This window comes from Myripristis murdjan, chromosome 14 (assembly GCF_902150065.1).
Source record: "Myripristis murdjan chromosome 14, fMyrMur1.1, whole genome shotgun sequence".
NCBI classification, from domain to species: domain Eukaryota; kingdom Metazoa; phylum Chordata; class Actinopteri; order Holocentriformes; family Holocentridae; genus Myripristis; species Myripristis murdjan.
This window is the reverse complement of record NC_043993.1, coordinates 36,661,078-36,688,413: the sequence shown is the minus strand read 5'-3', so window position 1 is coordinate 36,688,413 and position 27,336 is coordinate 36,661,078. Positions and strand designations below refer to the sequence as shown.

At 44.9% G+C, this 27,336-nt stretch overlaps 2 protein-coding genes across 2 annotated transcripts in view; one reads left to right on the top strand and one right to left on the bottom strand.

Annotated features, from left to right (window-relative positions):
• LOC115371031 (A disintegrin and metalloproteinase with thrombospondin motifs 2-like) overlaps positions 1 to 13,202 on the bottom strand; it is a 37,564-nt gene extending 24,362 nt beyond the window's left edge. Inside the window, exons 1-7 of the mRNA XM_030068147.1 lie at positions 13,060 to 13,202; positions 12,535 to 12,631; positions 11,660 to 11,724; positions 10,832 to 10,917; positions 8,435 to 8,613; positions 8,042 to 8,254; positions 1,136 to 1,349 (exon numbers count right to left, since the gene is read on the bottom strand). Coding sequence (XP_029924007.1) covers positions 1,136 to 1,349; positions 8,042 to 8,254; positions 8,435 to 8,613; positions 10,832 to 10,917; positions 11,660 to 11,724; positions 12,535 to 12,631; positions 13,060 to 13,202 — 997 coding nt within the window. The remainder of the gene's footprint in view (positions 1 to 1,135; positions 1,350 to 8,041; positions 8,255 to 8,434; positions 8,614 to 10,831; positions 10,918 to 11,659; positions 11,725 to 12,534; positions 12,632 to 13,059) is intronic.
• A 6,502-nt stretch (positions 13,203 to 19,704) lies between these two features.
• LOC115371030 (uncharacterized) overlaps positions 19,705 to 27,336 on the top strand; it is an 8,365-nt gene continuing 733 nt past the window's right edge. Inside the window, exons 1-3 of the mRNA XM_030068146.1 lie at positions 19,705 to 19,764; positions 21,701 to 22,003; positions 26,922 to 27,041. Coding sequence (XP_029924006.1) covers positions 19,728 to 19,764; positions 21,701 to 22,003; positions 26,922 to 27,041 — 460 coding nt within the window. The 5' untranslated portion in view covers positions 19,705 to 19,727. The remainder of the gene's footprint in view (positions 19,765 to 21,700; positions 22,004 to 26,921; positions 27,042 to 27,336) is intronic.

Here is a 27,336-nt window from a genome sequence, read left to right as displayed (position 1 = left end):
CCATGAGGCCCCGGGCCCCCAGGTGTCCCCCCACTATGCCCCGGGTCCCTGAACCGCACTTTGAACACCAAACTGCAATAAAATACCCAGACCTGGATAATAAAATCAATAACAATAATGTTTATAATAATAATTAGGAACTATACAAAATTATTATAATAAACTGTATTTATACAGCCCTTTTCATATCCGAGAGCACAGCGTGCATCAAATGTGCAGGCAAAATACAACATAATGTGTGTGTGTGTGTCTGTGTGTTTGTGTGCATGTGTGTAGGGGTTACTGTAAGTTCACAGTACTCACTGTGCTGTAAGTTCCTACACAACAAGAACAGGAACAGATGTTGGCTCAAACACACACACACACACACACACACATGCACTAAAGAATTGTGAAGGACCCCAGACATGCTCATAATCTCTGATGGTTCTCACATTTCAGGCACACACACACACGCACACACACACACACACACATTACATCATAGGAAAAGATTTTGGCAGATTGTCCTGCTGGTCAGCGTTCCGTTTTAACACAGAGAGCAAAGCCATCCATGTGTCCATCACCATGCTAATACTTTAGCATGCGCCATACTGGGTTATGTTAGCGCCATGCTAACACTTTAGCATGCGCCATACTGGGTTATGTTAGCGCCATGCTAACACTTTGGCACGCGCCATACTGGGTTATGTTAGCGCCATGCTAACACTTTAGCACGCGCCATACTGGGTTATGTTAGCGCCATGCTAACACTTTAGCATGCGCCATACTGAGTTATGTTAGCACCATGCTAACACTTTAGCACGCGCCATACTGGGTTATGTTAGCACCATGCTAACACTTTAGCATGCGTCATACTGGGTTATGTTAGCGCCATGCTAACACTTTAGCATGCGTCATACTGGTTTTTGTTAGCGCCATGCTAACACTTTAGCATGCGTCATACTGGGTTATGTTAGCGCCATGCTAACACTTTAGCATGCGCCATACTGAGTTATGTTAGCGCCATGCTAACACTTTAGCACGGGCCATGCTGGGTTATGTCAGCGCCATGCTAACACTTTAGCACGGGCCATGCTGGGTTATGTCAGCGCCGTGCTAACACTTTAGCATGCACAGTGATAGCAGCAGGTACCTCGGAGGTAGTCGTCTGAAGTTTGATGGACAGCTCCTGTTTGATTGACAGCTTGCTGTGTCTTGATGATGGCTGATGAGCGGTAAACGATGTGCTGTCGTCCCGCTGCTCCTCCCTCCTCCTCCTCCTCCTCCTCCTCCTCCTCTGTCCCGCTCCTCCCTCGCTCCAGCGGCTCGATGAAGAACTCCTCCTGACCCGTCCGGATCATCCCTGCCTGGAGAGACCAGGAGCCGTCATTTACTGTCATCTACTGTCATCTACTGACATCTACTGTTCATCCACTGTCATCTACTGACATCTACTGTCATCTACTGTCATCTACTGACATCTACTGTCATCTACTGTCATTGACTGTTCATCTACTGTCATCTACTGTTCATCCACTGACATCTACTGTTCATCCACTGACATCTACTCTCATCTACTGACATCTACTGACATCTACTGTCATTTACTGTCATTTCCTGTCCATCCACTGACATCTACTCTCATCTACTGACATCTACTGTTCATCCACTGTCATCTACTGTCCATTCACTGACATCTACTGTCAACTACTGTCATCTACTGACATCTACTGTTCATCCACTGTCATCTACTGACATCTACTGTCATCTACTGTCATTGACTGTTCATCTACTGTCATCTACTGTTCATCCACTGACATCTACTGTTCATCCACTGACATCTACTCTCATCTACTGACATCTACTGACATCTACTGTTCATCCACTGTCATCTACTGTCCATCCACTGACATCTACTGACATCTACTGTCATTTACTGTCATTTCCTGTCCATCCACTGACATCTACTCTCATCTACTGACATCTACTGTTCATCCACTGTCATCTACTGTCCATTCACTGACATCTACTGTCAACTACTGTCATCTACTGACATCTACTGTCATCTACTGACATCTACTGCCATTTACTGTCATCTACTGTCCATTCACTGACATCTACTGTCATCTACTGACATCTACTGTCATCTACTGTCATCTACTGACATCTACTGTAATCTACTGTCATTTACTGTGATTTACTGACATCTACTGTCAACTACTGTCATCTACTGACATCTACTGACATCTACTGACATCTACTGTCCATCCACTGACATCTACTGTCATCTACTGACACCTACTGTCATTTACTGTCATCTACTGTCCATCCACTGACATCTACTGTCATTTACTGTCATCTACTGACATCTACTGTAATCTACTGTCATCTACTGACATCTGCCGTCATCTACTGACATCTACTGTTCATCCACAGTCATCTACTGTCCATCTACTGACATCTACTGATATCTACTGTCATCTACTGTCCATCCACTGACATCTACTGTCATTTATTGTCATCTACTGACATCTACTGACATCTACTGTCATCTACTGTCATCTACTGACATCTACTGACATCTACTGACATCTACTGTTCATCCACAGTCATCTACTGTCCATCCACTGACATCTACTGTCATCTACTGGCATTACTGTCATCTACTGACATCTACTGTGCATCTACTGACATCTACTGTCATCTACTGGCATTACTGTCATCTACTGGCATTACTGTCATCTACTGACATCTACTGTCATCTACTGGCATTTACTGTCATCTACTGACATCTACTGTCCATCCACTGACATCTACTGTCATCTACTGTCCATCTACTGTCATCTACTGACATCTACTTTCATCTCCTGTCATCCACTGTCATTTACCGTCATCTATTGTCCATCCACTGACATCTCCTGTCATTTACTGTCATCTACTGTCATCTACTGTCATCTACTGTCGATCTACTGTCATCTACTGTCATCTACTGTCATCTACTGTCTATCTACTGTCATCTACTGTCATCTACTGTCATCTACTGTCGATCTACTGTCATCTACTTTCATCCACTGTTCATTTACTGTCATCTTCTGTGCATTTACTGTCATCTACTGTCATCTACTGACATCTACTTTCATCTACTGTCCCTCAACTGTCATCTACTGACATCTTCTGTCCATTTACTGTCATCTACTGTCCCTCAACTGTTATCTACTGACATCTTCTATCCATTTACTGTCATCTACTATCCATCCACTGTCATCCACTGTCCATCTACTGTAATCTACTGTCGATCTACTGTCATCTCTTGTCCATCTACCATCCATCTACTGTTATCTACTGTCATCCACTTTCATCCACTGTCATCTACTTTCATACACTGTCCATTTACTGTCATCTACTGTCATCTATTGACATCTACTTTCATCGTATGTCCATTTACTACTGTCATTTACTGTCCATCTACTGTCATTTACTGTCATCTACTGTCATTTAGTGTCCATCTACTGTCATCTACTGTCATTTACTGTCATCTACTGTCCATCAAGGACAGTAGATGACAGTAGGGGTTTTGTTGGGGTTCTGTTTTGTCCTTGATGGACCAAACAATGGACAAACCCCAATTTTTGTAAACATTTCCCTGGAGTTCAGCAGGACATATTTGATGATGAAGACGCTGCCGGGTTTGAAGACGTGTAGCATGACTGATGTTTGTGTCTCGGGCTCAGTGCAGTTTACACAAGCTGAATCTTTTTTTTTTCTTTGAGCATCTTCTCTCAAAACAAACAGCAAAAACCAGAAAACAAAATAAGGAACACAATACAATCTGTATTTTTTTCACACAGTTAGTGGACCAGCACCGCTGACATGATCCAGCTGTGCGTGTAGTCCATCTAAACCTCCAGCTGACCGGATTAAAGCCTTTTCCCCATTAAGAGCAAAGCCTGCCTGCATACCCTCAGCGGAAAGTTTCACGGGACGTTGAACAAGTCTGTCCGGAGCAAACACAGGCCAGCCTGAGCGGACAGAACAAACCTCGGTGGCTCGGTGACGGAGTGTGTGGGCAGAGGAGGACGGTTACAGAACCCGTTTCCACAGCCAGACTCCTCGTTATTTACAGGTGAGAGAGAGGGCGTGGCCGGACTGGAGGTGAAGGGAGGATCACTGATAGACCAGCAACATGACTTTAGCTTTACAGAGCGTCCAGACGCTTTCAAACACACAGACGACCCAACGAACGCAGCGCGCGGTACACTCTGTGACAACTATGCCACTCCATGCCAGCAGGGGGCGCACAGCAGTCACGAGTCACCTGGTGAGAGCCAGAGCCAATCACACGGAGCTTCAGTGCAGAGACCTGGGAGCCAGGCCAAGCTAGCTAGCTAACGTTAGTGCACATTAGCTGGCCAACAATGTTAGTGGACATTAGCCAACATTTGCTAACAGGAGCTAGCTAATGTTAGCAAATGTTGCATTAAGTTTGCTAACCTCAGCCATTACCTTTTCCTAACCATAACCAAGTGGCTAACAAGGCTAAGCTAACAGAAGTGGTGACAGGCTGCTAGCAGCAGAGGCTAACAGCTTCTGAACAGTTTGTCGTTTGGTTTGCATTTTTATTTGTTCTTTTACTTTTTGTTTGAAATTGAGGTTCGTGTGGTGAGTTTGCAGAGCTGCATTCTGCTGGAGGGTTTCGGCCTGGGTTTTCTCCTGCCGCTAGGGTGGCCATTTCCACAACACCAAAAAGGAGGACACTTTGGGGGCTGGCGATGCGGGCCCGGGGGTGGGGGTGGGGGGGTCGAGTCAGGTCCACCAGTGTTAATTTCATCGGCTAATTTCAGTTTAGTTTTAGTTTTAGTCTTGTGTCAAATGCCCTTTTTACTTTTAGTCATATTTAGTCAACTTGTATTCTTTTTTGTTTAGTCACATTTTAGTCGACTAAAAGTCTTGGCATTTTAGTCTAGTTTTAGTCGAAGAAAATCCAAAGTATTTTAGTCTAGTTTTAGTCAATAGTCTTTTTTAGTCTTTGACCTGCATCATGTTGGCTTTTTTTTTTTTTTAATTTAACAATATTTTAAATTATTATTTTAAAAATGTAAATTACTTATCAAACAGACCTAACAATTCAGCTACCAATGAATGAGCAGTAGTATGCCTGTGATAACATAGATTGAAAAATAAGCCGAAGTGATACCTCTTCTCTGAATAGACAAGCTAAGCCAGTGTGCTGCTGTTAGCGTAAGTGAGAATAGAGCGGAGTGACAACTCTTCGCTTTGTTACACAATCTATGTCAGTGCGCTGCTGTTTTAACTTTGCTCTCGCTGCACTACACTTCAGACAGCGCCACACACACGCACTCCGGCATGAGCACACAGCAGCGCAGGAGGAGAAAAACTAACGCGCATCCAATTCATGCACTTTCTGGATTGTAATTTAAAAGTCTATGACGAAAAATATGACTGATATCGATGTACAGTCCGGGCCAGCGTTGCGTTCAAGTGCAACTCCAAAAAGGAGGACAAATAAGCGTCCGGCTTGAGGCTGCGGCGGACGCCGGACAAGGCATTTAAATTCCGGACTGTCCGGCCTAAATCCGGACGTATGGCCACCCTACCTGCCGCCCCGTGCAGCTCTGACAGGACATTTTATCTGTTGGGGTTCTGTAAAGAACCTGAGAGAACCTCTGAGAGAACCTCTGAGAGAACCTCTAAGAGAACCTCTGAGAGAACCTCTGAGAGAACCTCTAAGAGAACCTCTGAGAGAACCTCTGTTCAAACTGAAACTGACCTGAAGCCTCCAAGTCGAGTTCCTCAGTCTGAGAACTCTGCTTTGGTCGATCAGCGTCGGTCCTCAGTGTGTGCTGGCAGTGTGTGCTGCTGTGTGATCACCTGAGCTGCAGGTGATCACATGCTCACAAAATCATATCTATCTATCTATCTATCTATCTATCTATCTATCTATCTATCTATCTATCTATCTATCTGTCTATCTATCTATTTTTATTCTACTTTTTTTGGAACGGAGTCTAACATCTACCCTCAGTCCTACAATTCAAAAAGCAGGATGCAGTGTGTGTGTGTGTGTGTGTGTGTGTGTGTGTGTGTGCTTGCTGAAAGCAGGGAGAGTTTCATCAGCTCTGCTAAATGTCTGTTCTTTCTTTTCCTCTCCTGCGTCTCCAGTTTCCACATCTGGCTTCCATCAGCCGCCGCTGCTCGCTGTAAAAGATGAGGCCAGCGCTCCGAGCCGCTCGCTGCCTCCACCATATACTGTATGTCCATATACTCCTGTCATTTTACTGTTATTACTGTTATTAAGTGTCTTAAAAATGCTATGCAAATTACTGCGTTTTTATTATTATTAGTATTTTGCATTAGTGCTCCATACATTAAGGTCTCTATTAGCACTGTTATATCAGTAATTCTTCCTGTTGTTGCTGCTATTATTATTTGTTATTTGTTATGACAGTCATCTGTCTTGTGGAGCAGATCTATCTGTTGTATATCTGTGTAAGCTCTAATTGCTCTGTTTAACAGATTGCTCATTAATATTCATGAGGGGGCGGGGCTAAAGGAAACCATGGAGACAGATAACATGGAGACGAGTCATGTAAGGCCCTCTCTCTCTCTCTCACACACACACACACACACACACACACACACACACACACACACACACACACACACACACACACACACACACACACACACACACACACACACACACACACACACAGATGCTTATGAGTGAAAGCTGTGTCACTGCTTGGTGAGGCCACGCCCCCGACCTGCACACACCTGATCAGAGAGGTCCTGTGTTTCCCCAGCAGGTGAGCAGCACTCACCTGACTCAGCGTCAGTGTGAAGGTGACTCGTGCTCGTCGGGACTTTAACGAGCGTGTCAGTTTGCAGGAGGCGTGTCTATAAACTCCACGGCCTCCCAGGGTTTAGACTTTCTTATGAATTTGTTTTCCTTGCAGCCTGCAGCCTGCCCGCTCCTCCACTGCAGACAGAAGTCAAGCTTTTTATTCTAATCATACACAGTATATATTATAAGGTGATAAAAACAGCTTGCCTCTCTCCAGCCAAACGGCCTTATGGGCTTTAAATGAAAATTTGCTTTGGTCTTCAAACTGGATTCTTTAGTGTTTGAAGACCAGCTGAAGCATCACGCCCCCTCCTGGCGGCGTGCAGGAAGGTCACGGTGACGTGGCCCAGGGCGACGCGGCCCAGGGCGATGCGCCGTGACGCCAGCTGATGTTTCCGCCCGAGACCTTTTCATCTTTTACAATGTACAACTTTACAGTTCACGTTTGGGAGAAGCTTTTCTCCAAAGTGCTGAAAAGGGGGAGGGGACAACATCATGGGTCACGCTAGAAACACAGGAGCAGTGTTGAGGCTCTGGCGTGGACGGACACACGGCCAATCAAACGCAAGCAAGGAAACCAGGACGTGAGGTGAAACCACAGAAACAGAACTGGGTAGAACTGGCCTCGGCCTTTTGGTTCATGGCAGATCAGGAGGTGGGTGGTTCCTGTTGCCATGGCGACAGCTGTAGTGTTCAGTGACGTCACGGCGTGGGCGGAGCTAACGTCAGCTGACAGGAACATGTGGGAACCAGCTGGCGGCTCCTGATCTGGAGTCTCACCTGGCAGGTTGCTGTTCAGTAACTTTATTAACAACAACACAGCTGATCAGCTGATGGCTCACCTGAGAGGCTGTCAGTTGCCTCTCACCTGTCTGACACTCACCTGAGAGGCTGTCAGTCAGCTGATCAGCTGATGCTGACACTCACCTGTCAGTCAGCCGCTGAGCGATTTGAAATAACTTGATCAGCAGCAGCTGGTTTTGATTTGTTGTTGCTGCGAGCCGCGACAGAGAGATGCACCGCCACGTCACCGCCACGTTTCAGGAAAGTTATTCAGACAAGCTCTTCTGCCGACGCCGTGACATCAACCGAACGCTGCAGCTGTTGCCATGGCGACAGGAACCTCACTTGCCGTGAAGCCAAAGGTCCACGCCGGATCTGCCTTTTTTTTTAATTTCTGGGGGTGAGACATACCAGGCCGTCGCAGTTGCTGATGGCGACGGACGTGTCCGCCATGTTGGCAACCTCCCCGGTGTAGAAGCAGCCGATGCCTCCTATTGGCTGGGTGTGTCTCTGTCCTGACTCCTCCCACCACTCCACCGTGGCTCCGGGCGCCACGAGCCGCGAGTTCAGCCGCAGCCGCAGGTGCAGCTCGCGGCCGAACACCGTCACGTTGTAGAAGAGCTCCTCCTTCCTATGCCCCGCCCCCTGCTCCTCCCCCCTCCGGCTCCCCCCTCCCCCTCTGTGAGTTATGGGCATGTCTGAGTTTGTTGGGGGCGTGTCCGTCCAGTCTGTGGGCGGGTCCCTCTGTGTTGTGGGCGGGGTTATGTGTTCTGGCTTTGAGTCTCTCAGATTTCTGGACCTGACTGTGTCCGTAGTGGGCGTGTCCGGCTGGTCAGTGGTGGGCGTGTCTGTGGTTTGGTGGGCGTGTCTCTTGCTGCGGTGCAGGAGGTGGGCGGAGACTGACGGAGACAGGAGACGCCCCTCTGAGTCGGTCCTGACCGGGCGAACGACGCCAAACTCTGAGAGAACCTGATGGAGAGAATCTGAGAGAGAGAGAGAGAGAGAGAGAGAGAGAGAGAGAGAGAGAGTGGTAGAGAGAGAGAGAGAGAGAGAGAGAGAGAGAGAGAGAAAGAAAGAAAGAGTTTATTTAAAGGTTTAAAGGTTTAATTGAAGTAAATGTCTTCATTTTTTTCATTTTTTGTTGTTTTTTGTCAAAAACAGCAAAAAATGAAAAAGGAAAGAACAAAAACAAAATACAAAATACAAAAAACAAAAATAAACAAATAATAGAATAATAATACAAAAAAAAAAAAATTATGGTAAACCCACTATAAAATGAGGATTTTCTTTTTTGTGTCAGATCCCTGAGGAAAAATATATTTCAGTAATAATATTTTGGTTTTCTGTGATCACATCTGAAAACATCTTGACATCTTACATTTATTAATCTGAGTTCATTATGAAATGAAGGAGAGAAGGAAAGAGGGAGGAACACATGAGGTTATAGGTCACACACACACACACACACACACACACACACACACACACACAGGGATGTGATGAAATATGATCCAATCTGCAGTGAGTCCTCCACATTCCCCGCACGCCAAAGAAGCATAAACACAAAGATTTATGGGAAAAACGTGGCGAGGAAAGTTCCTGGGCCTCTGTGGAGGAACAGAGAAACTCTTGGCTCAGCTCGGCTCAGCAGAACATCTGCCCGTGTTTCCTCAGCGGAGCCGGAACAGGACGAGAACCCGGTTCCTCCGGGTTCCACCTCTGTCCGGCGGAACGTCTGCAGGCTGTGTGTTCATGAGAGCGACCACACGGCTCAACACGCCGGCGCCGCGTTGCTGTTTTGTACATGAGAACCGCAACAGTGACGAAGCATAGCCGCGGCGTTCACATGTAAAAACCTTAACATGCTAACGACATGCTAACGACATGCTAACGACGCACAACATGTTCATGTGCAAGATAAGATAAGATATTCCTTTATTAGTCCCACGGTGGGGAAATTTCAAGCATTACAGCAGCAAAGTGGAGAGCAAAATATGAAGCATAATTTACAGTATAAACAGTATAAACAGATAATAAATAGCAAAAAGCAATATAAATACTATAAACAAGGAATATAGAAAAAAATAGAAATATGAACAATTTAAACAACAGAAGAAAAAGTAGCGTGTTAATCAAAGCGCCGCTGCTGCGTGTTGTGGACGTGTTTGGCCTCGCCGTAGATCACATGACGGCGGAACGCCACAACATGTCTGACTGTCCCATCAGCGCCCATTTAAACCAGTACAGCCGGACACTGGGAGCCGCTCTGCTCGCCTTGACCTTCACTGTCAAGGTCAAAGGTCGGAGGTCACCTGCAGCCCTGAGGGCACACAGCGCCTGACAGCCACGGGGACAGAGGCATGTGCAGGCAGTACCACAACTCACTCCAGCTGTAGTACTAGTACTGCGAATACGGCAAGGAGTGGCAGGCGTTGTACTCGTAGTCGCAGTAACCTACAACCTCGTCTCACACCTCATTACTTTTGTTGGTGCAGGACTTGTACTAGCAGTAACAGTAGTACGAGTAGTAGTAGCAGAAGTACTTCCCGTGGTAATACTAAAAATAGTAGTAGCAGTTGTAGTAGTAATACCAGTAGTGCTTGCAGTAGTGTTTGCAGTTGTAGTAGTAGTAGTAGTAGTAGCAGTAGTGTTTGCAGTAGTAGTAGCAGTAGTAGTATTAGCAGTAGTGTTTGCAGTAGTAGTAGCAGTAGTAGTAGTAGTAGTAGCAGTAATGTTTGCAGTAGTGTTTGCAGTAGTAGTAGCAGTAGTAGTATTAGCAGTAGTGTTTGCAGTAGTAGTAGCAGTAATGTTTGCAGTAGTGTTTGCAGTAGTAGTAGCAGTAGTGTTTGCAGTAGTGTTTGTAGTAGTAGTAGCAGTAATGTTTGCAGTAGTAGTAGCAATAATGTTTGCAGTAGTGTTTGCAGTAGTAGTAGCAGTAATGTTTGCAGTAGTGTTTACAGTAGTAGGAGCAGTAGTGCTTGCAGTAGTAGTAGCAGTAGTGTTTGCAGTAGTGTTTGCAGTAGTGTCTGCAGTTGTAGTAGCAGTAATGTTTGCAGTAGTAGTAGCAGTAGTGTTTGCAGTAGTGTCTGCAGTTGTAGTAGCAGTAATGTTTGCAATAGTAGTAGCAGTAGTGTTCGCAGTAGTGTTTGCAGTAGTAGTAGCAGTAGTGTTTGCAGTAGTGTTTGCAGTAGTAGTACTCACCACTCCTGTCAGTTATGTACAATCCGTGTAAACAGTCGATCTGCAGCAGAAACAAAACATAGAAACTGAACCGAAACTCGTCCATCCTGAGGGAGTGAGAGAGAGAGAGAGAGAGAGAAAGAGAGAGAGAGAGAGAGAGAGAGAGAGAGAGAGACAGAACAGAGTGAGACAGACTGTCAGAGAGACAGGTAGGCAGAGAGAGAGAGACAGGCTGACCGCTGTGAGACTGAACTGATCTGAACTGATCCAGCAGCTGCTGCACCTCCCCTCAGCAGACCTCCCTCTCTCTCCTCCCCCTCTGTGCACACTGCTCGCTCGCCCGCTCTCTCTCTCTGTGTCTCGTCACACTTATTCACACACACACACACACACACACACACACACACACACAGAGGAGCAGTGCCCTTCACAGTCAGACAGTAAAGAGCAAATCTCATGATAAAAGTTTGTTAGAGTACTACAGATGAATGGGAACAAAATAAAACGATAATGAAGGCAGGATAAAAGGAAATAAATGAAAATGCATTACTCGTATCAGCTCTGATGTTTGTTTTTTTTAAAGATGACATTATGAAAAATAAATATTTACTCTGAGTTTTGCTAATGATATATCATTTTTTTTTTTTTTTTTTTAACTTTTATGTAAGATGCTTAGACCAGACCAGGGTAGGGGGCGCTATTTCACCATACTGACCAAATCAGCGGCCATGCAGTCCAACTCCTGATGGAAATCTTTTTAATTTAATTTCAACAACCTTTTTCCTGAATACAATGTGTAAGACAGGTGGGACATTCCCAGAGGTCTTCCTCCGGACCCTGTGGGACCACCTGAGTGGAAACAGGTGCAGGGGAAGCAAGGCTGGTCCCTCATTGGACGGCCCAGTGCTCCTGTCCTGCAGGGCCCAACGGGAAGCTGCAGAGAACTGAAAACTGTGAACACATGAAGCGGCCATGATCTCATAAGCTGTGTCCCAATTCAGGGTCTGCATCCTTCGAAGTCGGCATTTGAAGGCCAGTTACGTCACAACACTGCGCGAAGGCCTGTCCCAATTCATCCAAAGCCGAAGGATCCTTCAAATGCGCACTTCAAATGCGCCTCCTTTCCAGCCGTTGGTAGTCGATTCGGAGGCTGCACCGCGACTATCCTTCTCGGCCTCCTGTATCCCAAAATGCTTTGCGTGCTGCTGCTCAGTCGGAGAAAAGTTCAGATTTCACATTATAAATATTCGTTTTTTACTCATTTGAACATCCAACGCCATGACAACACAGTTTGTTGTCATGGAAACGGCGGTAACGGCGGTTACGCAACCAGGAAATACTCCGAAGGCTAGACCGTCCCATTTCGTTGCCGTTAGTTGGCGGGGGAGGATGCTTTGGTTGAAGTCCGGGTCCTCCGAAGGACCCGGACTTCGGAGGACCCGGACTTCGGAGGATGCAGACCCTGAATTGGGACACAGCTATAGTGCCTGGTCTGGAACGCGACGTTTGCCATGGTGACCAAGAACCCGGTGGTGGACACATTGGTAAGGGAGGCCCTCAGCTGGAGGAGCAGGTCTTCAGCGCTTGGTTAGACTCAGCAGAGAGGAACCAGTAGGTCAGAGGAGCTCAGCCTCAGGAGCACCTCTGGTCAGGACTGACAGAAAGAACGAGACAGAAGATAGCAGCGTCTCAGATGAGCTTCCTCCACTGGGTGGCTAGCTCACCTTTACACCAGGTAAACACTGTGTGATTTTGGGCTGTCCCCTGACGAGCATGGTGATATCGTCGGCCGTGGCTCCAGAACGGCGGTCCTGGGTCTCACTGTGAGAGACGGTCAAACAGAACCGCCATCATGCGACCAAAGATCGACCCGGACGAAATTCTGACAGTGGCAGAAATTTAGGAGAACCATCTCACAGCTTTGACCTACATCTGCTAACCGACCAATAGGAATGCAGCACTGATCAACACAGTAGAGCTGAACCCGGTGATGGAGGTAAAGCAAGCAAAACCAAATGTTTGGGATTCCAACAACAAAGAAAACAGGTCCACATTTTCCTCCTCCTCCTCTTCTTTGGACTTTTTCTCCAAACACCCATTAATAATTAATATTGCACATTAATATCACTTTTGCAAGGCTCTGTTCTTGCTGAGCCTCATTGTTTTCCACTACAGAGTGATCACGTACGCTGATGATGTTTGGTTGTGTACCGACGAGCCAATAAGATTCAGTCGTGTGATCATCGTACAGTCGACACTCATCAAACTGGATGTTGTACTTTATCAGGTCCGTGTCGCACAGCGTGGCTTGCAGTGAGCGTGGAGGGGGTGGGGTGGGGGGGTGGTTTGGGCGTCTAGTCAGGACGCCTCCTGGGTGCCTCAACAGTGTCATACCTCTGGAAAAAAAAGTTTACCTTGCTTGATGAAACAAGATTTTAACATCTGAAGATGAGACTGAATTCGTTTTTTTGCAGAGGTGTTTTGATCTTACGTTCCGAGTTGCAGGTCCCGTTAGGAAACGTGATTTTCCGACACACCAGAAACCCTCTGTTAGGTGAAAACAGTCACACAAACTGTGATCATTTATTTGAGTTCATTTTTCATTTTCATGATTCCATTTCATTTTGTGCATCACCAACTTTTGTTTTTCTTTTGACTGAAAGATGTGGGGTAAAGCTTTGGGCTGCAGCGAGCCTCCCCAGCTCCCAGGACGTCTTTACATTACTGCTGTGGTGGAACTACATTACCCAGAAGCCCCTGCACCTCTGAAGGACAGGTGGAGGGAGAGATTGTCTCTGCTGTAATTTCACGGTTAGTTTAACACCGATCAGCACAATGTCATGTGCGCACACACACACACAGACACACACACAGACACACACACATACACACACACATACACACACACACACACACACACACACACCCTTGCTTTACCCTTCATGCTGATACCTCTACATCATGGTTGCCATGGTTACCACGGTTGCCTCTAGTTGTTATTCTGACGTCGGTGGTGTTGCCGTCAGATGCATCCTGGGTAATTACTGTCAGCAAGTTAACTTCATCTACTGTGTGTCCTGCTGCTCTCTCTCTCTCTCTCTCTCACACACACACACACACACACACACACACACACACACACACGGCAAACAGACAGCGGATGTATACGTGTGTTTAAGTCTCTGTTTATAGAGCTGAACTGCTGTTTACAGTGAAGGCAGGAAACCGCAGGGATTATCACAACCTTTATTCATAACAGGCTTTATATAAACTTTAGTTCACTTCATAAAGTGTGTAAGCTCCTTATTATGAGCTTCATCTAAAATCATCTTTATTCACTCCCACAGTCCCACAGTCAGACGGGACGTCCCGGCAGGTGTGTGAGTACGCTCCTCTTTCATAACTTTCTCTTTAAAGAGTGAGGCGTCACCTGCTGCAGTGCCCTCTAGTGGCTGAAACGTTCAGGCAGTGATGGCCGCTGTGACATCAGGTGAGGCGAGTTTTTTCTGACATGATTTGTTTTTAACTGAACCAGGACGGTCTGGGCCCCTGCTGTAGCGATGTGTCACCACCAGGAGGCTCCACCGCCATGTAGCTGGAAAACTTCAGAGTCGGTGACGTGTCAGTTTCTAGGCCGTCTGACAGTAAAGCTCATATGAATGAGGGCTGTGTGTCTTCTGGTCATTCCAGTTTCCTCTCAGGAAGTGGTTTGAAAAAAACAAACAAACAAACAAACAAACAAACAAAAAAAAAAAAAAAACAGTGAGTTATTTGATTTTTGTTTTAAAATACAAAAATGAAATATTTAAATACAAGAGTTTTTGTATTTCATCATCAAAATGGGATGTATTTTTTAAAATTTCTGTTTCTCTTTTATTTTGAATAAAAAAAAAACTAAAATCATTAGAGAACAGAAATGCCAAATAGGCATGTTTTCTTTTTTCTTTTTTTCGGAGAGCTTCTTCTCATATTCTGAGAGCAGATATGACCGTTTAGAAGGCGAGAACGCCAAATGTAGGCCAGGTGGCAAAGCTATAACCTATCGTCTGTGTGTGTGTGTGTGTGTGTGTGTGTGTGTGTGTGTGTGTGTGTAAAAGTGAGAGAGAGTGTGTGAAAGTGAATGTGTACATGTACACACACATCTGTGTCCCTCATCTGGAATTACACCCCCAGCAAGTTCAGCTGCATCTTTCTAAGCTTTATGAATAATAACAAAGAGTTAATAAATGCTAGTAAATAGTATTATTGATTTATTTGTAGGTAAACAAAGTCAACACAAACCTTTCTGTGGTACCAAATGAAAGTTCATCATCAATCCAGAGCCATCGCCTCACCAAGCTCAGCTCATTCTGCTGTGCAGTAAACAGCAGAAGACAGTAAGGACACATTTGATGCAAAATGGCAGCCGACACCATTAAATCAAATTTTTATGTTGATGACTGCCAACAGAAAAGCGAGCTGTTAGCCTCGCCAAGAATCCCAGTGAGCTGTGTGTCGGAGGGGGATTCAAACTAACTAAACGGGGTAAGCAAGAGCCACGCCGTCCTCGTTGTTGTCCCAGATGATCACAAAACAAACAGATTAATGAGCCGGACCTGAACAGAGGAGAGCCATGGAAAGGGCTCTTGGGATGTTCTGGATTATTGAACATGACACACTCGGATTCCAGATTGTGATCAAAACCAGATCTCGTACCAGACGAGCTGTACTCTCGACTCTCGGGTCTTGCTGCACCTTTTGTATTAAAGGCAAAGCCGATTCTCTGAGGTCTTTGTCAGACTAAGAGTGGATGGGTTATAACAGTCCCTGGTGAATTCTCCAAAATAGATCAGCAGATGTTTGAAGCTCAAGGATTTTGACCAGGTGAAAAAAATACAATGGCATCACTTTTATGATGCCAGCGAGCAAAGTTAGGGCACAGCCGGCTACCTCAGGGTTGTCCACAGTTTGGGGGAGGTTCATGTCACTTTAATGATGGGACAGTTCAGAAAGATGACCATCCCCGGGCTCCAGCTTGCAGCAACAACTTTAGCTGTGTGACCTGATCGACTACTACGCTCAGAATTACAGCTAAAGTCCATTTTCTGGACACTCAGCCTGTACTCAAATACCTTTGCAAACAGACCAAGAGATTCCACACCTTTGTGGCCAGTAGAATTGCTGTAATTCAGGACTTGTCAAATGGAGATATGTGGACTCCAAATGAATTCCTGCAGATGATGCTTCATGGGTATTGAACATTAAATCTCTCCAGAAGTCTGAAACATGGCTACCAGGACCAGAAATTCTGCAAAAGGAAGAATCTCAACAGCCGAAGAGCCCAGACAACATGTCTCAAAGTTGTTTTTCTCCAGATGATCCCGGCGGAGAGGGAATGTGACTGTGAACATGATGAGTACTGAGGGAAAAAATCCCACCAGTAAACTGACTAAACACCACTCAAATTGGAACAGCATGAAGAAGCTGTAGCTTGGAGACTGAAGTTGAAAAGATAGCTCTTGGAAATCACTCAGAGAAAGAAGATGACAAATTCTGGATTGCTGCTGAGGAATGACAAACGGGGCATTCAGGACAGATCTGACTGTGGGAGATGTGGAAAATGCTGAAAGGGCCATATTTGCATTTGAACAGCAGCAACACTTTACTGTGGACATTGCCCTCCTTGAAAGGGGAAAACACTGCAGAACGGTCAGCTTTATATTAAACATGGATCCGATTCTAGATCAGGATATCCTGAGAGTGGGGGGAAGGATCAACAGATCAGCTACACCGGTAAGTGCTGGGAATCCCAAAATCTTACCCAAAAAAATACACATATCAGAAATTATTCTAAGATACATACCCCCCAAAGTTGATCATTCTGAAAGAAATGATATGATCTGAAAACTAGAGCAAAAATACTGGATGGCCTCTGCAAGGAAAGGTCATCAGAACCTGTTTCCTGTAGAGGAATGCAGTCTGAAGTGGGAGAACAGAGGATGGCAGGTCTTCCACCGGATCAGGTGATGACAGGTTTGCCACCTTCAGTTGGCATCGACTGTTTTGGACTTTCTGGGAAGAAGACAAGTCGGACCAGTGGGGTGTGATCTTCACCTGCCTTACCACACGTGTGATTCATGTTGAGGCGGCTGGTGGTTTGGACACGAACGCCTGCATCAATGCAATACGCAGATTTCTAAGAGGCAGAGGCAGATCTGATCGAGGTGCACAAAAGGAGTTCGATCGATCATTAAAATCCAAAGGAATCTACTCCAAGAAGGAATACAAGTGGATATTTAACCCAGCATTGGGCGCTCCTCTCTACCCACCATACTTTTGGATACCTGTGTGTGCGTGTGTGCGTGTGTGTGTGTGTGTGTGTGTGTGTTATTGCAAACTGCTGCCCTGGAAACATGGAAACAGAAAAGGCCACAAGTGTTTCTCACTTCTACTATCAGTATGTAGGTGCTGCTTCATGTTGTTTATTCACATGATGGTGTGTGTGTGTGTGTGTGTGTGTGTGTGTGTGTGTGTGTGTGTGAACTGCATTAATGCTAAAACCCAGGTTTTTTAAACAAAAAAAAAAAAAAGATTTGGTCAGTCACGGCTCAGCAGGCAGAAAAAAACTGAGGTGTGTGTGAACGCCTGAAGAGTCACACACCTTCAGGACAGCAGCTCCCCCTGCTGGAGGAAACACGCAAACACACTGGAGTCTCCCCACCTCTGTCACGACCTGGACGCCCATGCTGACTTTCAATAAGCTGCAGACAACGTGAGCAATGGGACCCTCATATCAAAAGATATTTTTAAAAAATAACAAATTGATTTAAAGTGTTTAACTCTGTGGTACCTGGAGAGACTAATCCACTGCTTTGATGTGATGTGAAGTATTTCCACTCACACACACCATCACACACACCTCAGCACAGCGCTCACACTGACTCCACCAGCGGCTCTCCACCTGTCTCTTAGCAGCTCGTCAAAAGGTTTTAAAATCATGAACAAAAAAAAAGAAAAGAAAAAAAAAATGTGAGTCACCGTGAGGGCATTTTGGAGCCCGTCCCGCCTGGAGGACTGTCCCGCCAGCAGCCCTGAAGCCGCCTGCCTCGTCTGAATCCACATTCGTCTGTGAAGCAGCTTCTTCTCATGGGAATGACATCATTATCTAAACTCAGAAGCAGGCTGATAGATGAACATGGAAATGACTGAACATCCAGCCCACACCTCTGTCCCCTGGACTCCATGCTTCACTATTTGTCATCCACACTAATAAGCAGGCTTATTAGTGTAGATTAGTGCGATGCTAAGGTGTTTTGATATGTTATGTCACGCGAATTTGATAGATTACAATTTTAACTTGGATTCAGAAAGTACATTTGAATATGAAATACGTGCCCTTTGATGTATTTTTGTGGGCTTTGTTTAACATTTGACATGTGCACAAACGTGCCTCATGCCTCATGTGTGCAGAGCGAGGCCGTGGAGGAAATGACGTGGAAACTTCGGTCCAAATCAGGCCAGACTGACTGCAGAAAACTTCTTTGAGTTGGTAACAAAAAAAATCCCAATAAAATAAGTCTTGAATCCAAAATTAAGACTAGGAACCAGGCAGAGTCTTAAGCAGGCAGATTTATTTTCATTTGAGATCTCAAATGGAAACAAACAGTGAGTCGCTCATCGAGGAAGATGACTGGCGTTTTCAAGCCGGTGAGATAAAAGCTCCTAATTGGGCCATATTTACCTTTGGGCTTGTAGATTTTGGACGCCGGCCGATTCTTTGCGGCCACTTTTCTAGATAAGAAGAGGGCTAATAGGACACCCTCAAAGTAGGTCAGGCTTTGAACTGAAGTCAAGAAAGACATTTTTGTGGTCAGTGCAGGTGGATGTCTATGCATTTAAAAGTATACACTGCAAAAACTCAAAATCTTACCAAGATTATTTGTCTTATTTCAAGTCAAAAATGTCTTATTACTTGTCAAAATATCTCATTACACTTAAAATAAGACATGATCACCTCAGAAGTAACTTGTTTTTAGACAATTGTCTCTTGTTTCAAGTGAAAATTTGCTTGTTTCATTGGCAAAATGTGTTTCTTGTTTCTAGCTAATTTTCACTTATTTCAAGTGAATTTTCACTTTTTCCGCTGGCAAATTTTGCCAATGAAACAAGCAAATTTTCAGTGAATTTCACGGTTGCTACGGCCCTGCTCATGCTCATTAAAAGAGCATAGTCTAGACTTTCCAGCCATGCTACTGTCCTGTATGGGCACCTTAAAAAAGGACAGTCCAGCCTTTCAAAGCTTACTGATGTGATGTCCATGCACTTTAAAAAGTACAGTCTAGTCCTCTAAACATCAGTACTGTGAGGTTCATGTAGATTTATGTTGCTCATTATGAGTTTTCTTACTTTTGCTACCCTCTACAGTGTGGATATTTTGGCCTCAGAATTGCTTCTACAGAAACAGGTCACAGGTCAGACCACAGTGTCGTCTCGATGTTTTTATAGATCCAAGAAGAAAACAATCATGCAGCAGCAGAACCACATCCTGCCCACGCTCTGCCCAGGAGTCAAGACGACGACGCTCCATCGCTCGGGTTTCAGTCACAGGACAGGAGTACTACTGCTACTCATGAACAAGTACTAATACTCACTAAGACACACCGGGCAACACTACCACTTTCAACACACATGTCTGCGTGGGAACCAGAGCGTTTCACAGCATGACCAACACACACACACACACACACACACACACACACACACACACACACACGCCCACACACACAGACAGACCACTGATACTGTATGTTTCCTCCTTCAGCAGGAAATGCAGCCGGTGTGGTTTGATGGACAGGCAAGGGGAGGGGCTAACAGCCAGCAGAGCTCAGTGTGTGTGTGTGTGTGTGCGCGTGTGTGTGTGTGTGTGAGAACATCAGACATGTCGCTGGTCCTGCTCGTCCTGCTGCTGCGTCACGGTCAGTTCAAATGCCTGGAACTCTTTCTGTAGATTAGATGCACCTGCAGAGAAAACAAGGGAATTCCCTCGGGGTTTAAAGGGTTAGAGTTCAGACCCCGAGGTCATCAGGGGCCCCTGTATTTGTGTGTGTATGTGTGTGTGTGTGTGTGTGTATGGGGGGGTTAATTTTACGGTCATTTTTATTGTAATACAATTTAAAATATACAATTACAATAAACATAAATATTGTTTTCTGGTATTTATTTTTACACGTTTTGAACATTTTCTGGTTAATTTAATTTCTTGCTCAGTTGTTTTTTTCTTGGCTGATCTTGTGTGAAGCCGCGGCCCACGCAGCAGCTGACTGCAGAAACAGAGCTGCTCTCAGCGTCTGTCCTGTGACACCTTCAGGGTCTCTCCGACAAACTGCTGTCCAGAATCCGACAGGAAGCTGCCTTTATGGAGAAAAAAGAGTTAAAACAAAGGAGGATGCATGTACTCATTTATTTATTTACTGGAAACTAGAATCAGAATCAACTGAGATACTTACAGCTAACTTACATAATATCATATTATAATGAATCATTGTTTTATAAAAATGTTATGTGATATATTATCTATATATTTTTCTATCTGCCATTATATATATTATTTACCAAATTAAAGTAGATAACTGACTAGGCATGGGGTGTGGATGTCAGTGATGCTGCTGTGCATGAGTGAGAAATGTGTGTGTGTGTGTGTGTGTGTTTGTGGGTCTCAAAAAATTCTGAAAAATTCACCAGTTGTTCCTTATTCATCCAATAGGCACACTGTAAAATTTTAGCTTGCTCAGATGGATACTTTTTGAGATACGGTCAATTTAGTGAGGAGAGTATGTGTCGATTTTGGTGCGATTTTTACAAGTCCTTATTTTTCCTCCGTTTTCAGGTGTCAGTATCTCAGGAACTACATCACATAGGAAACTGAAATTTGGTACGATCATGCACCTCCACCTACTCTCTTAGAATATACAAAAACATCTGTCATACATCATAACTGGTTGGCATGTCAGCCCCTCACAAATGGGAAAAAAATTACAGGGGTTTCGTGGTCGACCATGTTTGGGCCTTCAGAAAACAACTTTCATGTCAGATTTTCATTGGCCCATAACTGCATGTGGGAATGTCTTAAAAAATCTGATCTCTGTTTTAATTTAAAGTTCAAAGCTTACTCTTTCTTGGGATATAAAACAATTTTTCTTCATGCAAGTTCTTCTTTTTTTTTTTTTTTTAATAAATTAAGAAGCTGGGGCAAATACAAAGTTGTTTTCTGAAGGCCTAAACATGGTTGACCACGAAACCTGTGAAATTTTTTTTTTTTTCCATTTCTGACGGGCTGGCATACCTAACAGTTATGATGTATGACAGATGTTTCTGTATATTCTGAGAGAGTAGTTGGAGGTGTATTATCGTACCAAATTTTAGTTTCCTGTGTGGTGTAGTTCTTGAGATATTGACACCTGGAAATGGAGGAAAAATAAGGACGTGCGAAATTCGCACCAAAATCGACACATACTCCCCTCACTAAACTGGCCATATCTCAAAAGGTATCCATCCGAGCAAATTAACCAGCAGAGGTCAGCACACCCTGCTGTATGTCTTTTACTCAGACATTTATAGATGTATTTATCACATTTAATTTTTCTTTGTTTTGCACCCTAACTTTATTTAAATTATAGTTTTATATGTAATATAATTTGTTATTTCTAATGGTTGATAAAAGCTGACAAATACATATTTATATAGATATAGATATAGACAGATCTAGATATATAGGTAAATGTTTGTTAGATCACTTCCTCTTTCTGGTCGAGCTGTGCGACGGTGTCACATCAGGCTGTGATTATTGATTACTGATCAGAATGTGGGAGCTGCTGGCGCCGACTCTCAGCTCTTTCTGCTTGTTTGGCGCAGCTTCCTCGGAGGGAGTGACCCACTTATTCAGACGGCGCGGTGAGGCCATCCTGCTGACCTCTGACGCCCTGAGGACGAGGCGCACAGACAGTTACGACTTCAGATGGAAGAGGTCAGACCAGCTGATCCTCCGGCAGGGCAACGTGACGAAGGCTTGTGTCCCGCCCTGCGAGCTGAGGGTCGACGGCTCGCTAAGCCTCAGCGGCCTGCAGAGCGCCCACAGCGGCAACTACAGCCTGGACGTCTACAGCGAGCGGGACGGCAGGCTGCTGCAACACAAACACTTCGTGCTGACGGTGCTGCGTGAGTCCAGCCCTCACACCTCACACCTCACATGCTGTGTGGAGAGTTTCCTCCTGATCAGTGCAAATTAATAAGATAACAAGCTCACGACCAATCATCATCATCACCAGTTCATTTATTTAAAACCTCAGTCAAATAGCTTTATAAATACCTAAGGACAGGTGCTGCTCCCTCCTCACTGACGGGGCAGCAGGCCAGCTTTTTAATGCAGAAGGCAGCGGTGTGTAACTGCCTCAGTGATGAATCACATCCCTGTAATCCAGCACAGAGAGGAAAACTGCTTCAACAATAGATTATCTTGTAAATAATGGGAAGCAAGATTTAAAACAAAACAAAACAAAACAAAAGCCCAGTTTCACGCTCAGCTTTGATAACAACATGTCAATGTGAATTTTAAAGGGGACTTTTTCATCGATGCAAATGCCTCTCTATTATGTTATCAGCACAGCAAATGTCAAGAGTGTCATAACCAGTGTTTCTTGCATTTGAAAACAACAGTGAGTTTGTGTTTTTACAGTTTAAGACCAGTTCTAAGTTTCTGAGGTGCTTTTGCAGGAAGTTAGATGATAGAATCAACAGAATCTGCACAGGAGGACCGTGTCATCTGCATAAAGATGGACGTTACAGTGAGGAAGTAATATTGTTATATAAATAGTGAATAAGATCGTCCCAAAGACAGAACCTTGGGGAACTCCCAATAAATATAAATAAATATTATAAAAGAATGGGTATTGCACTTAAAAAAATGTCATATATTAAATGTTGAGTAGTCCGTGTGCTGTGTGATTTGCCTCGGTGCTCGGTGCTCGGTGCGGGACGGATCACACTAATAAGCAGGCTTATTAGTGTAGATTAGTGCGATGCTAAGGTGTTTTGATATCTTATGTCATGCGAATCTGATACATTACAATTTTAACTTGGATTCAGAAAGTACATTTGAATATGAAATACATGCCCTTTGATGTATTTTTGTGTGCTTTATTTAACATTTGACATGTGCACAAATGTGGCTCGTGCCTCATGTTTGAAGATCGAGGCCATGGAGGAAACAGGTTACAGGTCAGGCCCGAGTGTCATCTCGATGTTTTTATAGATCCAAAAAGAAACCGATCATGCAGCAGCAGAACCACATCCTGCCCACACTCTGCCCGTCAAGAGTCAAGACGCCACCGCTCCGTCGCTCGTGTTTCAGTCACAGAACAGCAATACTCAGGAGTACTACTGCTACTCATGAACAAGTACTAATACTCACTAAGACACACGCCTCGTGCTTGGTGCTCGGTGCTCGGTGCGGGATGGGCAACAACCGCTGCCGGTGCCCCTCCAGCAGTGGCGGTTCTGCCCATGTTGCCGCCCTGGGCGAAATTACTGCCTTGCGCCCTTCCGTTCTAGCCGCGCGTGCGTGCGTGCACGCGCGCACAGCGAGAACTTCCAAGCGATAACGGCCGCTACCGGTGCCCCTCTGGCGGCTACACGCGCCCCTCCCAGAGCAGGGGCGCCAACACCTGCACAAATACCTTTTTTGGAAAAATACTTTTTATATGGACAAAATCTTGTTTGCATAAAAAAAAGCCACCGGTCAGCATCAGGCGGGCCGGCCGCGGCACTGGCTTGATGCTTACAGGTGCCGCACCCACCCGGTCAGGTCTGCCGGATCTGACAGGTGAGGGCGCACACATACTGCCATCCTCTCATTATAAATCAACTTTTGTTCATACGCGGCTGCAGCAGCACAACGCACAATGACACAGACAACATGGTTGATTATTGACTGCGCAATGCGGCCATTCGCCGGTAATCGCGGCATCAGGCGAGCCTACCTACTGGTTTATATGCAAGCACAATACATGTGTATTTGCTTAGACCCCCAATATTAGACGAGGGCGTTTTTTCAGGGCATTTTCAATGGAAAAAAATATTGTCTTATATTCAGATGAATACGGTAATAGAAAACTGCTTTGCAGCGAGGATGATTTTTTTTTTTTTTTTTGCGCTCATGCCGCCCCCCACGTGACATGAAAATATGCCGCCCCGGGCGGCTGCCCGCTTCGCCCGTGCCTAAAACCGCTACTGCCCTCCAGCCGCTAGCAGCGCCCCTCCAGCAGATGCCACCCTAGGCAACCGCCTAAACCGCCTATGCTTAGAGCCGGCCTTGGGGACGGGGTTTGTATGTTTTGAAAATCAAAGCACAAGGCTGGAAGCCTTGTGCTGGTAAACACATGTTTACTAAAGCTTCATTAGCGACGCGGTACAAAGGAATGTTTGCAGAGGAAAGGTGATGAGTCATCAAAATCAAGAGGAGTCCTCCTTTGAGGGGAATGAGCCATGCCCCCAGGAAATGGGGAAGGAAGCGTGACACAGTGGCCAAACCGTGTAATTACAACTTCTGCCTTGTCATGTTTTTTTTTATTTTTTTTTATTCAATTTATAAAGGACAGTGTGCACTTTCATTAGCTATTCAAGGAATAGCTAATGAAAGTGCACACTGTGCACACTGTGATGCACAGTGGCTGCATTCTCCTCTCTGTCCACAAACTACTGGCTGTCGGTTAGCAGCAGCACCACCTAAAAACACAGTTTGATTTGATTAGCTAGCTCATGCTAACATGCCGCATATCACCCATGTACCATGAACAGGACACATTTTGAAAAACTTCATGGAAAGAAAATCTGAAAATTTGCTAGCACTAACAAGCTTAGCATCCAGGTAATTTACAGTGACGTTGATGTTTCTCAGGCCGACAGTCTGATAAGTAAACTTTACACTTTAGAAGACACATTACTGGCAACCGGGAAGCAGAAGCTTCATTGGAAGGAAGCAGATGTTTGCGCCGGATCTTTTGTCCGGTGCACATTTGTGCAGTGATCTGCACAAAAGGTTGTAAAAGACAAATAAAATGTGTGCAGCTGTCTGGAGAGTTAAAGACTCTCCAGCTGGTCCAAAACGCTGCTGCACGTGTGCTGACTAGAACTAGGAGAAGAGATCATATTACTCCAATATTGGCTTCTTTACATTGGCTACCTGTAGAATCTAGAATAGAATTTAAAATTCTTCTCCTCACCTATAAAGCTCTTAATGGGCAGGCACCATCTTATCTGAAAGAGCTCATAGTTCCTTATCACCCTGCCAGAGCACTGCGCTCCCAAAGTGCAGGCTTATTGGTGGTTCCCAAAATTTCTAAGACTAGTATGGTAGGCAGATCCTTCCAATTCCAGGCTCCACGTTTGTGGAACAATCTTCCTATCTCAGTACGGAGGGCAGATTCACTCTCTATCTTTAAGAGTAGACTTAAAACTTTCCTTTTTGACAAAGCTTATAGTTAGGGTCGGCCCAGGTTGCTCTGGACCAGCCCTTAGTTATGCAGCTATAGGTCTAGACTGTCGGGGGACTTCATATCATGCACTGAGCACTTTCCTCTCTTCTAATCTTCCTCTTCCCTCTTCCTTTCTTCTTCTTCCTGTCCTCCTCTATACCCCCCTCCTTTTTACTCAGTGTATGCTATTGTTCCAGAGTCCACTGCCCCTTTGCTTTCGTTGTGCCTTTTGTGTCTTGTCTAGGTCAAACTGTCCTGCTCATCCTGGAAGGTCATCCAGCTGCAGACGAGAAGGCTGGATGCTGCGTGTCACTTCCATCTAGATTACCTGTTCAGGATACCCTGCTGTTTCTTCTGTTGTCTGCTGTCCCAGTTTGTCCCTATCTCCCTGTCTCTGTCTCTTTGTCTCTCTCTCTCTCTCCTCCCACCCAACCGGTAGAGGTAGATGACCGCCCGCCCTGAGACTGGTTCTACTTGAGGGTTCTTCCCGTTAAAGGGGAGTTTTTCCTTGCCACTGTCGCCAAGAGCTCAGGAGGGAATCTGTTGGGTTTCTTGTTTTTCTACTATAATTTGTGGAGTGTGGTCTTTACCTGCTCTACCTGTAAAGCGTCATGAGATAACTTCTGTTGTGATTTGACGCTATATAAATAAAGTTTGATTGATTGATTGAGCCGTCGCAGAGCAGAGTTTGAGTTGAGTGGATTTTAAATTCCACATCAAGAAGGCGACACCAGCAGCTTTCTTTCTTCCATTTAAGGAATACTGCAAAAGTTCAGCTGTTCCTTTCTCAGAAAGATGTAGAAAAACTACTTCTTGCATTTCTTTCAAGCAGATGAAATGACTGTAATGCTCTCTTCACTGGACTTCCAGAACAATCCACTAATAAACTTCAGGTCCTTCAGATTCTGCTGCCAGACCTTTAAGAAGAACCAGAGAGCAGCTGAGTCCAGCTGAGCTGCAGCGCCTCCCTGTGTCTGTCAGGGTGAAGCTCCTGCTGGTCTCCAGGCTCTTCATGGCTCTGGCCTGCATCACTGAATCTCTGTGGTTTTATAATCCTTCACGGCCTCTCAGATCCTCTGTTGCTGCTTTTTAAAAGACAAACTGTCACATAAACAAGAGAATCGTCAGCGAAGATGTTTTTAACTGGTTCCTCCCCGAGGCTTGAAGAGCTGCTCATTTTCAAACCACAATGAAAACTTATTTATTCAACAATGATTTTCCTTTATTCCTTTGTTTTATTCTTTTATTATATACATTATATACATTTATTGCCTTGGCACCTTGGCTCAGGATTTGCATTTTTATAATGCCTGCATTATACTCTTGTTTTTTTTTTTTCACTTTACTGTAAAACACTTTGAGTTACACTTCCTGCATGAAATGTGCTATATAAATAACATTATTAATATTATCATCATCATCATTATTATTATTATCATAATTATTATTATTATTGAGTTTAGTTCTGCGGTTGTATTTTGTAGCTCTCCAGCCCTCAGGTGGGACGTCCCGTCCTATCTGATGATCAGGTTAAAGGTGTCTTGTGTTTTCTTGATTTGACTTTTGTGGTTGTTGTGGTTCTGAACCCAGGTTCTGTGTTCCAGAGCCGGTGTCCAGGCCCGAGCTGAGCGCCTCCTGCTCTCTGGGCGGTCGAGTGCAGCTTCAGTGCCATGTGCAGGATGGCGAGCGAGTCCGAATCCACTGGATCCACACAGCAACCACAGGTGGAGGAACCCACACCTGGAAACTCTGCATCCACACACAAACATGCACACACTGTTTTCTCACTGTGTTTCTAAAAAAGAGGGTGTGGTGAGAATGTGCACACCTTCCTGCAGACTGCACACCCGCACACACACACACACACACACACAGCGTTTTGGCTGCACAAAATAACATGAAAGTGACTTTATTATTGTAGTTTAGTATTTCAGTGCTGAGTGTCCTTAATATCCAGTTTCATTGTGGAGGTGTTATTTTGTAAAGGCCTATTTATCCATTATTCAAATTATTATCATA